The following is a 14,469-nucleotide window of genomic DNA, read 5'->3' as shown; positions in this document are numbered from 1 at the left end:
AAAAAAAAAAAAAAAAAAAAAAAAAAAAAAAAAAAAAAAAAAAAAAAAAAAAAAACCCTCAAGAGTGTTCTAAAATGTTAATATAAAACTATTGATCACCTTGAAATAAAGTGCACAAACAAAGTTTCATGTCTACATTCTTTGCCCAAACTCTTTATCTATGCCCATGATATCTATCTAACTCTACTTGGGACTATATTACTACGAAACACTTTAAACCGCGGAAGGTCTTGGAGATCAGGCCGACATTTGCAGGGGAGGGGGAGGGGGAAAAAGAAAAGTAAGGGATCTGAAGCAGAAGAAGCTCTCATTATTCCCACAAACTACTGCAATTATAAATCAACAATCAAAACCATGTAGTCAATCCAGAGAACGTCATAAATTCACAAATTACAGCAGATCCAAGTCAATCCGCAAGCATATAATGCACAGATTATATCGGCAACCAAACCTATGAAAAGTTCACGCAGAATCCAGATCCACTTCACAAAATTAAAAAAACCAGTGCTAAATTTCAATATTGAGAGAGCTAGAGAGAGGGAAAGAAAAAGAAAAACATCCAACGGATAGAGAGACATTCAAACCAGGAATTTCTTCAATTGATGAGGTTATTCCCGACGAGAGAGAGATCTGAATCGTGGAGCAGAGGAAGGAGAGACTGATCTATTAAACTTCCAAATGAAACCTTCTTCGACGTCGAGTTTCCTATTGTAAATATTCTTTTATCGGTTCTATTGAGAAAAATTGCTGAACTAACCTTCCATTGACATCTTTTTTTTTTTAATATTAAAAATTAAAATTAAAATAACAAAATTGTAAATTTTTTTTTTTTAAATCAAAATAAAAGTTAATATTAACTACAAAAACGTTTTGCCATTGGCTACCTAAATTAGATAAATTAAAATAAAATTAAAATAAAATTATAATATGCTAGCATTTACGACGTGTTAAATGAAAACCCTAAATTCGAATAAGGAAAGTCAACAATATCATACAATCACGGAGGTCGTAATTTCTAACAATTTTTTTCTACTTTTTATGCATTGTTTTTGTGTGACCAATGTTTAGAACTCGAGCAAATCAACTCTATTTCTGTGTAAATACAAAATATTTGTAATTTTGCATTTTCATTTCCACGTCCCAAAAGAAAAACAAATATAAACATTCATTTCCTTGGTTACCTTCTCATCTTATTACTGTTGCTAGATATTGTCTGCTTTATCTCGTTATGTATCGTCACCAACCTTACGGTTTTAAAACGTGTCTATTAGGGAGAGGTTTCCACACGCTTATAAGTAATATTTCGTTCTTCTCTCCAACCGACCTGAGATCTCACAATCTACCCCTTTGTGGGCCCAATGTCTTCGCTAGCACACGGCTCTCAGTGTCTAACTCTAATACCATTTGTAACAACCTAAGCCCACCGCTAGTAGAAATTGTCATCTTTGGACTTTTTCTGCAAGAGAGAGATTTATACACCCTTATAAGTAATGCTTCGATCCCCACTCCAATGAAGGTAGGATCTCAGACTTTTTATTTTACAATTTATCTTTGGACAAAGGTTCATCGTTTCTCTAGACATAACGTAGTTGACATATTACATAGCGTTGCAGTTGGGATTAAGAACATACACAGTGTAGATATTGATAGACTTAGAACTTGCACTGTCAAAAATGGTTGGAAAGGAAAGTGAGTAGTAGCTGATTAACTTCTTCTGGGGACTGTTCTTGAACAAAATGAGATCCTTCTGGCAAATAGATGATCTCCAATTTGGGAACAAATTCTTTAACTCTTCCACTTCTTACGTATTCCTCAATGCCAGGGAATTTGAGAACATAGTCCTTTTCACCCACTATGAACAATGCTGGAATTTCAACCTTCGGATCTCTTATTCCCCAATCTTCATTGAATGACCTATCATATTCATATCAAATATAACAGAATTATCCAAGTAGAACAAGATATGATCACTTCAAAACTCATACCTGTAAGGAACTTTCAATGCGGTATCAAATCCAGATTTCTCATACAGAGCTCCATAAGTTGCTAGATCTTCCTCGGTGAACCAGGGAGGAAGAGGGGTGGATGGGTCTACTAAGTCCATTATTTCTTGATTTTCTTGAGCTATTGGCATTTCACTTTTGGAGAAGAGGATATAAACATTTCTAACAACGGTTTTTGCATCAAAGCGACCAAAATCAGCCTCGGCTCGCCCCGGTTCCTCGATTAGAGAAAAAGTTGAAGCAGCAAATTAGTAAAAGGAAGAACAAAAAAACAGGCAAACACAAAGTTAAAAAAACTTGAGATCCAACCCATCATTATAAAAGATTCATCTATTCTATAGTAGAACAACATGTTTTGTGAGATCTCAAGTTGATTAGAGAAGGGAATAAAGCATTCTTTATGCTTGTGGAAACCTCTCCCTAGCGGGAAAGCCCGAAAGGGAAAACCCCAAGAAACAACATGTTTGCTTATTAACTATCCAGATAGAGATCTCTATCTAGAATCAGTACTACGAAATCAATAGGACTTGAGTTTTGTTTTGAAAGGGCTAGAGTGTAATGCAAATGGTAGAGCATGTGGATTGGTACCCGCCATCTTAAAGTATACACGCCTTCAGGGATGTGGCTTTGGGTACTCCTAACAGATCCAGGAGGCATGAATGGCACTCCCAATGTGACAACTCCCAGTGCCCTCTCAGGATGTTTCAGAGCGAAGTAATAAGCTGGCCATGCTCCGAAATCTTTCCCAACAATAATCACCTATACAGAGTAATGTAAGAAGATTTCTTAGTTTGCTATCATCGCAGCAGGCTATGTAGGAATGGCTTTACTTCAAAATCATAAAATCAAAAGTCAATATGTAGGAATGGAGATCAGTTCGTGTTAGAAATTATCAGAGACAAAGACAAAGATTCTACTCCTTTTCGTTCGAACGTTTTCTATTAATCAATTCATCCAGCAGTTCATGTTTTCAAACATCTCGCAGTCGATGTAACTGCGATCTTCCGTTTAGAACCCTAATAACCTTAATACGATTACAGCCACAAATTAAAGCGCATCATAGGGAGAATAGTACCTTAGGGATGTTGAGAGCGTCAAGAATCCCAAGGAGATCGCTGATGAGATCGCTAAATGAAGCCTTCGAGGGCTCAGCAGGCGAATCGGAGAGTCCATATCCTCTGTAATCGGGAGCAATTGCTCGGAATCCGGCGTTAGCAAGAGCGATCATCTGGTACCGCCATGAGTACCATATCTCCGGAAATCCGTGGAGGAAGACGACGACATTGGAACCTGAAAGAAAAATGGGAAAAGGATGAGCACACGCAGACAGAGAGTATGTTTTTGTAAGCAAAACAACAAGTTCCGGTGAAGAAATTGGCGAAGAAACGAGTGATCACCGGTTCCGATTTCGGCTACGTGGAGCTTCAGGCCTGCAACTTCGATGAAATTGTGCTGAATTTGATCCATTCCAGAGCTCAAAAGGGAAATGAGTGAGTGGAGATGAGTTCAGATTTTGGACTGTGCTCTGTTTCAATTATCTCATGTAACCCAACCGCTCATAGTCTTTCAACAGCCAAAAGAAAGTCGTTTGTGGGCGGGGGCTTTCTTGGTGGCTTCCTAAAGTCTAAATTACCAAAATACCCTTTTCGGTTGCTTTGAATTATACTCGAATTTCGAAAAATATATATTCTTTTTTAATTTGAAATTAGTTTGAAAAACAATTATTGAGGTTTTGCAATAAAATTTAGATAAATAATATATATTATTTCCGCTGCCGGGAGATATTGTCCGCTTTCATTCGTTACAAATCCCCGTCAACCTCACAGTTTTAAAACGCGTCTACTAGAGAGAGATTTTTCACACCCTCATAAATAATGTTTCGTTCTCTTCTCCAACTCTCATGAGATCTCACAATCCACCTCCTTCGAGTCCGAGCATCCTCACTAGCACCTGTTTCTCTCTCCAATCGATGTGGGATCTCACAATCCTAGATATAATAATCAAATTATGCCTTGAGAACACCGGGTCCTAAAGGGAGTAGATTGTGAGATACCACATGAATTGAAGAGAGGAACAAGTGCCACTAAGAACGCTAGCCTCCAAAGAGAGCTGCATTATGAGATCTCACATCAGTTGGAGACCGAAACAAAACATAGTGTGAAAACCTCTCCCTAACAAATCCGTTTTAAAAACATTGAGAAAAGATTGAAATAGGACAATATCTGGATAGCGGTGGACGACCTCATAAAAAAAGACTCAAATTTTTCACCGATACTAGGCATCGATATATATATAAGTAGAAAGACAGTCACTGTGGTGTCCAAAAGTAGCCAACACATACGCACATGCGCGCACACACGGTTCATACGGTTCACATGGATATCATTATTTTGAAGTGTTTATGTGGAGATATCCAAATCAAGTATGTTTGACAAGGAAAGTGAGTAGCAGCTGATTAACTTCTTCAGGGCATTGTTCTTGAACAAAGTGGGATCCTTCAGGTAGGAACACAATCTCCAGTTTAGGAACATAATCTTTCACCTTTTCACTTCTTACATATTCCTCAATCCCCGGAAACTTCAATACATAATCCTTTTCACCCATTATAAGAAGCGCTGGGATCTCGAGTTTTGGATCTTTCACTCCCCAATCTTCTCCAATTGACCTATCATAGATATCATCATGTTCATATTCATGTTCATTCTCATTTAAGCTAGAACAATATGTTAGGAATCACGAATCTCCACAATGGTATGATATTGTCCACTTTGAGCATAAACTCTCGTGGTTTTGTTGTGGGCTTCCCTAAAAGGTCTCATGCCAATGGATAAAGTAATAATCCTCAACAATCCTCCCCTCGAACAAAGTACACTATAAGCCTCCCCTGAGGCTTATGGAGCTCTCAAATAGCCTCCCCTTAATCGAGGCTCGACTCCTTTTTCTGGAGTCCTCGAACAAAAGTACACCCTGTTCGACACTTTTGACTACACCTTCGTGACTCACAATTCTTTGTTCGATATTTGAGGATTCTATTGATATGGCTAAGTTTAGGGCATGACTCTTATACCATGTTAGGAATCACGGATCTTATCCACTCTGAGCATAAGCTATCATGGCTTAAACTCCCAATAATCCTCAACAATCCTCCCCTCGAACAAAGTACACTATAAGCCTCCCCCTTAATCAAAGCTCGACTCCTTTTTCTGGAGCTAGTACACCCTGTTCGACACTTTAGTCACTTTTATGAATCAGGGTATAACTCTGATACATGTTATGAATCAGGGATCTCCACAATGGTATGATATTGTCCACTTTGAGCATAAAGTCTCATGACTTTCCTTTGGGGTTCCCCAAAATGCCTCGTACCAATGGAGATAGTATTCATCACTTATAAATTTATGATCTTCCACTAAATTAACCAATGTGGGACTCACTCCTAATAATCCTGAACAGAAGACTCATAAATCATAAACAAGATTCAAACCTGTAAGGAACTTTTAGTGCGGTTTCAAATCCAGATTTCTCATACAGCTCTCCATAAACAGCTAGATCTTCTTCAGAAAACCAAGGGGGAAGAGGGGTAGATGAATCCACCAAATCCATTACCTCCTGGTGTTCTTGAGCTATTGGGATTTCACTTCTAGAGAACAGCACATACACATTCTTAACAACAGTTTTTGGATCAAAACGACCAAAATCAGCCTCTGCTCGGCCAGGTTCCTGCACAAAAGAATCAGACAAGATGAACTTTAAACCACTGAAATCAGCTGCTGATGGTTGGTGTTCTTATAAATTGTGGGGTTGAATCATGCCTGCCATCTTGAAATGTAGAAGCCTTCAGGGAGGTGGCCTTCTTCGAACTTGGGTTTAATTGGCAAGAATGGCACTCCCATTGTCACAACTCCCAATGCCCTGTCTGGGTTTTTGATAGCAAAGTAATAAGCTGGCATTGCTCCAAAGTCTTTCCCCACTAGAAACACCTATTCACAGTTCTTGTAATTAGTACAACATATATCAACACGACCGAGATTAAACTTAGTGTTAGTGTCGCTATGCTATAACTAAAATGTTTTGATACCCAATTGTTGTAACGGAATGTTACAACCAAAAATGCTCTTATACCGCTTGTTGTGCCTGAATGCCTCAACTTTCAATGCTTTGATACCACCACTTGTTGTATCGTAATACCACAACATTCAATGCTTTGATAGTATTTGTTGTGTCGTAGTGCCACGACCAAAATGTTATGACATTCAATTGTTGTGTCCAAATGTCACAATCTAAAATGCTCTGATATCATTTGTTGTTGTCTAAATGCCACAACAACAATGTTTTGATATCCAATTGTTGTAGCGGAAGTGGAAGCGATCGATTGTACTCACACATCTATAAATATAAATTAAACAAAAAGACACAAAAATTTATGTGGTTCGGAGAAAAGAAATTTCCCTACATCCACCGGTGGTAGTCAGTCACTGTAACCAAAGTGTTTACAAGTGTATCTCTCACACTCTCACACTACAAAGTCTCTCGTCAAAATTCCTCCGAATTGCCTCTAGACAAATATAAAATGACAATGACTCCACGTCCCATAATAATGTTAGAAAACGCATAGCAATACTAATTCTCATACATTAACTAAATAAACGAGAATACTGAGAATTAATAACCAAAATAAATAAGAATATGAATCATTAATGATTAAAAACTAAACGAGAGTTACAACAATACATCTAGAACAGTACCTTAGGGATATGGAGAGTGTCGAGAATCTGAAGGAGATCGGTAATCAGATCATTGTAAGTAGTCTTCGAGGGCTCGGCCGGGGAATCGGAGAGTCCATAACCTCTATAATCGAGAGCGATTGCTCGGAATCCAGCGTTAGCCACAGCAATCATCTGATGGCGCCAGGAGTACCAAATCTCAGGAAATCCATGAAGAAAAACCACCACATTAGAACCTGAAAGAAAGAACATCAAAACAGAGAACAAAAGAACAAGCAAGTTCCCATAGGGGCGGAGAAATTGATCACCGGTTCCGACCGCCGCCACGTGGATTTTCAAGCCGCCATGAACTTCCACGAAGATGTGCTCAATTTTATCCATTGAAAGCTCGATGATTTGCAAAAGGATTAGGCTTTGTTGTTTGGGGGAATCTTGAATTAAAGCAACAACAATTAAGCAGTTTGAATAAAATCATACGTCCGTTTTGTTTGTTTGTTTGTTTGTTTTGTGTTTTGTCCTGAAGTAAATAAGGTATGAGCATAGAGTCTTGCACGCATGCTTCCCATGTGTTGGTTTGGCCAACAACCTCGGCTCTTGTCGTTTTTACAAACAAAGACAAAAAGAGAAGAGATAGGCTCTTACAGAGTGCATGAATGACAGAACAAGAGCTACCTGTGAGACACTGACACAAAACAAGCAGTCAAATCATCCCACTTTGTCAGCTTCTTTCAACCTTGTATGAATTGCTGTATAATGGGTTATCTTATATGTAAATGGTACTAAGAATTAGTTGGTGATTTTGATGTTTCGTGTTCTTAGAACGTTCTACCACCGTCTCGAAGAATATAGCGTTCGAGTCGGTTGTGGAACAAATTTGGTTGAATCGTTGCTTTCAGACACGTTAAGAGATTGTGAGATCTTATATCATTTATAAGTGTGTGAAAACTTCTCCTAAGAAGTGGACAATATCTGTTAGGGGTGGAGTATCAGAGCCATATACGGAGTGATGTGCTAGTGGGTTTGTGTTGTTACAAATGGTATTAGAGTCCGACATTGGGCGGTGTGTCAGCGAAGACGCTAAGCCTCTAAAAGATGCGAATTATGAGATCCCGCATCGATTAAAGAGAGGGAATGAAGCATTTATTATTAAGATACGCGTTTTCGAGCTAACCAAACATGAGCGCAGGCCACGAGCTACAAGTGTCCAATGTGACAGCAGGGATTTGAGTGTGTTTCTTAAGGTTGAAGAAGCTGCAAAAAGCAGAACAAAATGACAATTTTGCTTTCCCTGCACTCTTTTTTTCATAACTTTTTTTGTGGGGTTAATTTTTCTTTCCAAAAAAAAATAAATAAATAAAAAATCTAGCCATTGACACAATTTGTTCTTCAGCTGTCATTTCACGCTTAGCTTCATCGATAAGATATTTGTTTTTCCTCGTACACGAGCTTTAATAAACCCATCAAAGTCGCTCATCTAAAAATTACTCTTTTTCAAAAAAAAAAAAAAAAAAAAAANTCTAAAACAAATCAAATAGTGTAAAACTGTCAATCATATTATTCCACAAATTCTCGAATCTTCACTGTTCCCATAGATTAGCTATGGACCTTTCCTGCACAGTGTAGGTGGAGGACGAAGAAAGCCCCTTTCAAAGAGGCCCGAGCCATTAGTGAGATACCATTTTAAAAGAGATAGAATTCTAACATTGTATCAGGACCGGTCCATCTCAGACCTAAAGCCAAATAGGATAAAATCTTATGAGGGAAGCAAAATACCCCGAATGACAAGTGATGGCAGAAATGTGGGATTGCTTCACTTTACAACCTGGAAGAGACGCCACGCTCCAATTTGCATGCACATAATTATAATTAATTAATTAATTAATTAGCCAACCAAAACCCCAAATCCTTGAATCATTCACTTCCATGTGTTCAAACTTAGGTCATTTTTTAATGAAATTAAATATATATAATATTCCACCATCATTCCACTCTCATGCCTTCCCTTTTTTCCACCTAATTAAACATTCTTATATTTTTAATTATTTCCATTCATTAAAATTCAAACGTAACAATAATAATTCAATTTTATAATTAATTAATTAATTAATTAAAAAAAGAATTTTGTGGTTTAGAACAGGCAATGAGAAAGACGACCGACCGAACCGACCATGCTGGATTTGGGAATTGCGATTGGGATTCCTCACATTATTTTGTTTCTGCTTCGTTGGCCGGATCAAATCTTAATCAAATAATTGTTTTTTTCTTTTATATATATAATATTATTATATTATTAATTCCGTATTAATGTAATATTATTATTTAATTCCTCCTTAATTCTTAAATTTTATAGAGCACGTGCCTTTCGTGGGTTTTTATTTTTTCCTATTTGTCTGACGGCCACGTGTCACTATATTATACTCCCCACGCATGCACCGTATTTTTTACGTATCATTTTTTGTTATTATTATTATTATTATTATTATCTTTAATTAAAAATATATAAAGTTTCTCCGAGAAGTTTACCGGAGATTGACAATTTTAATTTATTTTAATATATTTTAATAATAATAATTTTAAAAAACAAATACTAAAATCCCTGGGTCTCTCACATAATGATTAGGTCTTATTGGTATAGCCAGAGGGGAAGGAATTTAAAATAAAATTATTTTTTTAAAATTAAAAGGAAACTCACACGCTCAGGGTGGAGGAGCCCACACGTGGCGAATAACGCAAAGACAGCCAACGTGGAACATGTAATCACATGCGGATGGGTCCAGGAAGAACAAGCAATGCCTCAAATTGGAGGAGCACGTGATGCCAACATCCCCTGTGGGACCCACGAGCTGCTTTGGAAATTATTCTTTTCCTAATTTATTTATTTTTTCAATCATTTAATTAGTAAATTACCCGATTTTTTATGTATACTTTATATAAGGTCATGTCTCATGTCATGTGTATAATTTTATGAAAATTTATGTATTATTTTTTTACCACAGTACATTCTGAAATTTGTTCTTTTTTTTTTTTTTTTTTTTTTTTTTTTTTTTTTTTTTTTTTTTTTTTTTTTTTTTTTTTTTTTTTTTTTTTNCTAACTTATTTAAAAAATATAGGAAATATAAAATTAATATTATATAATTTTGAAAGTAAAAAAAAAAAAAAGAAACTGTAACGTAACGTATGATAAATTTTTACATATTTTAATGAATCGTTGCCAATTTGCAACTGGCGTTGCCATGCACATCAATCAAACGCACTATAGACGGCTCTGATTTATCCACGTGTCATCTACCACTTTCTACTTAGTCTTGAAGTCTCTGTTTCTCTCTCTATAAATAAAAAGCAGTAAAAGATGTTTGTGAAGAACACCCAAATTCCGCAATGCCAATAGAAAATTGAATTCTTAGTCAAACCATTTTCTCTGGTTTTTCCACACAGAATCATTCTTAATTACAGATATGAATTCCCCTTCCTTGTCCTTTCCGACCAGCAACCTCTTGTTCTTCTTCTTCTTATAACCTCGTATCTCTCTGTCTCTCTGTTTTTCAGCTTCTTTGATTCGTTTTGTTTGAATTCCCTTCTGGGTTTTGTTCTTCGAGTTGTTTTGTGAGATGGGTTTGAGTTCGAAACAGGTTTCGATCGATGTATTTGATTGGAGTAAGACGCTTACGCCGCCACAGAAATTGTCAAGCGCCGCCGTGAAACGATCGCACCACCACCAAAATCCGTCGCAAACTGAGCAATTAAAGTGTCCGAGATGCGACTCAACCAACACCAAATTCTGTTACTACAATAATTACAACAAATCTCAGCCGCGCCATTTTTGTAGAGCTTGTAAACGTCACTGGACCAATGGTGGAACTCTCCGAAACGTCCCTGTTGGTGGCGGCCGTAAAAACAAACGCTTAAAGAAAAAACAAATCCCCAAATCCTCCTCCTCCTCCGCCGCCGTCGCCGCCGCAGACGGCGTAATGATAAACACCCAATTTTCCCTTCCTCTGTATCAGGGGCTGATTTTCCCTCCTCCGCCGCCGCCACCGCCGCCGTCGTCGACCAACTGGGTGGAATGTGAAAACTTCACTACAAATTACGGAATTCTCAATTCCCAAAACGCAGATTTCTCAGGCGTTTCAACAACAACAGATCAAGAATTGAAGGCCATAGAAACAGAGCAACCCAACACCACCGGTACACATCATCCATGGCAGCTTCCGACCACCAACTGCAGCGGCGCCGACATGTCGAACAGCAGCTACTGGAGCTGGGAAGACATCGACACCTTCGCCACAACTGATCTCAATATCCTATGGGACGACGACCACGACATCAAACCTTAAAACACAGTATATAATATAGTTTTTTTTTTTTTTTTTTTTTTTTTTTTTTTTTTTTTTTTTTNTTCTTATTAAATTACATATGAAATAGAGTTAAATCCGTTTGAAAATTTTAATGTGAAATGGAAAATTAAGGTTTGTTGCATTAAATTGAATGGAAAATGATGAACACTGAAAGGATGGGGTCTGAACCAGTAGGCCTTTGGGGTGACAGAATGTGATGGAAGATTCTCTTTGTGGATATATAAATTTAAATTTTATTAATTCTTATTTTATTTTATTTTATTTTATATGTTTTTTTTTTTTTTAAATGACACTGCAATGGCAGAGAATCCACGGCGGATCACTTTGCAGCCTTTCGGTTTGCCAGGTATGTATAGATATATAATTTTTAATTATTATTATTGCTTGCCACGTAGATTTATTATTATTTTCTTTTAATTACAAAATGGAAGAGAAATCAATTATGAATTTTCCGTGTGCAATTTGGAAAATATATTGAAATTATTTTCTTAGTTGGAAAATTAAAAATTAGATCCTCCCTCTTAGGGCATACAAATTGGACAAATCTAGTCAGCACCTACCCCTATCCCTTCCTTCCATGTAGGAATATACAAATATCGAACTTAATTAATTTTAATAAATAACTTAATTTTTGTTGTACTAGATAATGTTCGTAATTGTCATATTTAACAATAGATTCCGTTACATTTTTAGAATCTACAGTTGTCACAGTTCGTGCTGGATTTAATAGGGTAATCTCGAACACGATATAACATGTTTTTGTCTTCCTCCTTTCAATTTTATGGTCTCAATTTTTTTTGCTTTCGTCTATAATTGCTTCCTTAAACCCTTACTCCCAAATCTATTTTTCGTGCCGGTTTAGATTTGTTCGTATAAATAACTATATATATATATATATATTATATTTATAAAAGGAAGTAAAAATAATTAATGAGAGTATTTATGAAGGCATTGAATTTAGGGCAAAAGGTATGAGAAGGCTATGTGAATAGCATAGCCGTCCTACCTAATTTCATTTCCACGTCAAATTTATGTAATTAATTTAGCCATTTTTTATTTTTGCTATTTCAATATTGATAATATTATAAACTCTCTCGATAAATGTCTATGCCTCTCGTCTATTTATTTATTAAATAGGCGGGATGATACTTTACGTTAAAAATATATTGTTCGATAGAAACCTTAATCATTTTGTTGTTAAATTTTAATTATTTAATCAAATTGTGAGTTTAGTTTATCTGATGTAGTTAGAGATCCGAAATTTTCTACTTAATTTAAGGTCGATACTGTATATATATTATGAATGTTGAATGTGGGAAGACTTCATTTAAACTTCCATATAACCCATTAACTTTTATTTTAAAATACTGTCATGGACTTATGTGTTTCGAAAATAGTTTTAAAAAATGACACAAGGCTAAATAAAATAAATAAACGTTTAAATTAAAAATATTTTTATTCTAGTCTGAGTACAAGAAAATAAACACGACTATCTTATGCATGTGCCATAGACTCGAGTTGCGGTGTCGTCGTTAGCCGTACAGGAATATATTGCCTTAACTTGAAATAGAAGTAGAACTTGGTTTGAGTATTTAAAGAAATACTCAGTAAGTGACCCTACTATTGGGGTTAAATGCAACAACATGTGAATGCAAGGATGGGACATATCGTTTCAATCTATTTTCCTACGGTACTATGGGTAATTTGGATATGTACCATATACTCTACACACAGCTCATACGTGCGAGTATGGACTCACAAGTCAGTTCGCACACCGCTGAGCCACCTTCCTTGTTGGGCGAGCATACTCTGGGAGCTCCTTAGGCAAGACACTCGTTAGAACTAGTAGTCATGTCAGCATTATGTAAAACATAATGATCGTACCCCTGTCTATGTTTGTGTCTGTACCATCGTGATGAAATAGGGGTATCCCCAATGCATAAGCACACATAATGCATGAAGTTCCAATATTTTTCCATTTTCGACATTAGTAAATATAACCCCACTATCATCTTACATTCATATCATATTTTTTTCTTATTTTTCAGTTTTCATATCATGCATAATTCTAATGAGGTTATATTTCATGTCATTTATCGTGATATCATGTCATTCATAACATGCTGTATACGTACAATTTAGGAGACATAACATAACGCTCTATGCTTTTAATATATCATTTCATAACGTGCATGTCATACAACAATTACCTCAAGGTTACACAAAACAATCTAAACGTAACATATCACATCACAATATATCGTATCATAAACATGTCAATTGATCACATGTCTCATACCATAACATATTTCATATCATTTATATATATATAGATGTCGTATCATAATCATATCATATCGTAAAGACTTTATGATCATATCCTTCCCTAACTTATCATTGCCTTAATGTCCTTAGACATATCACCGTCGTATCGATACCTGAACGTACCTTAGTCGTAACGTTACAAGAACGCATCCTAACGCTATCGTTCTATCAATCTATCATAATCATATCCCTTTCTATCTACAACCTAATCATATTCTTTTATCAATTGATCATGACCTTATTGTTGTTATCAATCTCTCATACCATAGCACTTCAATACGTAACCTAACCTTAACGTTTCATGAACATGTCTTACTCCTATCATTACATTACGTTTAGTGCAGTATTCTCGTATCCTATCTCAAACATATCATTGAACACATCGTACCGTAAATATTATCATACAATTCACAATTATAAATATATCATAAGCATATCGATTCATAAACAATTCACACATATGAATATATATGACACGTGCAAAACCACGGCCACATGTCATTCTTTGTAATTACTTTAATTCTGTGAATAGATTTTCATTCTCTAAACATATATTATTTATTTTCATTCTCTCGGGTCAATTTTATAGAATTGACAACTAAAATTTTATGAATTCTAACCTTATTTTCTATGCTAACAGAAATCTAATTAATTGGATATGGGAAAATGAGATCAGCTGATCTTAAAATATTGAATAAAGGTAAGAAGACCGGAATCTAACTTAATTTCTTATAAACTTCATGTCATATTTATTAAATTTAATATTTTTCGTGGATTTTGAAGGGAATATTTGTTGTGCTAGCAATCACACGTCCAATATTGAGAATATAATTTGACTGATTTACTCGTTTTCTAAGCTGAAGTATTATACTAACGTGTGCATTTTTAAACGTGATATAGATCCCTACCTACCTGTATATCATTTATGAGAGCAAAATTCACGTGAAATTCCTCTATAATCTAAAAAATATCTATATATTTGAAATTTTAATTTACAATAAATTAATTTTATAATCATAATATTAAATTCCTTACTTACTTTTTTGTTCTTAAAATTTCCAA

The 14,469-nt window shown here is 35.7% G+C and overlaps 4 protein-coding genes across 5 annotated transcripts in view; 1 reads left to right on the top strand and 3 right to left on the bottom strand.

Annotated features, from left to right (window-relative positions):
• LOC111803981 (coatomer subunit delta-like) overlaps positions 1 to 739 on the bottom strand; it is a 5,704-nt gene extending 4,965 nt beyond the window's left edge. Inside the window, exon 1 of one of the 2 annotated variants that reach the window (XM_023688609.1) lies at positions 585 to 739. The gene's annotated coding sequence lies outside the window, so the exon portion shown is untranslated. Of the gene's footprint in view, positions 1 to 451; positions 548 to 584 lie in introns of those variants that run through there. The other variant, XM_023688610.1, reaches the window with a different exon arrangement.
• A 742-nt stretch (positions 740 to 1,481) lies between these two features.
• LOC111803907 (epoxide hydrolase A-like) lies at positions 1,482 to 3,585 on the bottom strand. Its single transcript, XM_023688520.1, has 5 exons — positions 3,401 to 3,585; positions 3,079 to 3,293; positions 2,592 to 2,762; positions 1,986 to 2,221; positions 1,482 to 1,914 (listed from the first exon to the last, which is right to left on the bottom strand). The coding sequence occupies exons 1-5, from the start codon at positions 3,468 to 3,470 to the stop codon at positions 1,668 to 1,670; spliced, it is 939 nt and encodes a 312-aa protein (XP_023544288.1). The 5' UTR covers positions 3,471 to 3,585; the 3' UTR covers positions 1,482 to 1,667.
• Positions 3,586 to 4,299: 714 nt separating this feature from the next.
• On the bottom strand, positions 4,300 to 7,170 carry LOC111803906 (bifunctional epoxide hydrolase 2-like). Its single transcript, XM_023688519.1, has 5 exons — positions 7,036 to 7,170; positions 6,749 to 6,963; positions 5,816 to 5,983; positions 5,488 to 5,723; positions 4,300 to 4,668 (listed from the first exon to the last, which is right to left on the bottom strand). Exons 1-5 carry the CDS (start codon positions 7,106 to 7,108, stop codon positions 4,422 to 4,424), a joined length of 939 nt encoding a protein of 312 aa, XP_023544287.1. The 5' UTR covers positions 7,109 to 7,170; the 3' UTR covers positions 4,300 to 4,421.
• Positions 7,171 to 10,089: 2,919 nt separating this feature from the next.
• LOC111804141 (dof zinc finger protein MNB1A-like) lies at positions 10,090 to 11,291 on the top strand. Its single transcript, XM_023688839.1, has one exon. It carries the CDS (start codon positions 10,336 to 10,338, stop codon positions 11,059 to 11,061), a length of 726 nt encoding a protein of 241 aa, XP_023544607.1. The 5' UTR covers positions 10,090 to 10,335; the 3' UTR covers positions 11,062 to 11,291.
• Positions 11,292 to 14,469: the final 3,178 nt, after the last annotated feature.

The sequence above is a fragment of the Cucurbita pepo genome, chromosome LG10 (genome assembly GCF_002806865.2).
Source record: "Cucurbita pepo subsp. pepo cultivar mu-cu-16 chromosome LG10, ASM280686v2, whole genome shotgun sequence".
NCBI classification, from domain to species: Eukaryota; Viridiplantae; Streptophyta; class Magnoliopsida; order Cucurbitales; family Cucurbitaceae; genus Cucurbita; species Cucurbita pepo.
Note: the sequence above shows the minus strand (reverse complement) of the source record. Positions and strands in the feature narration are given on the sequence as shown.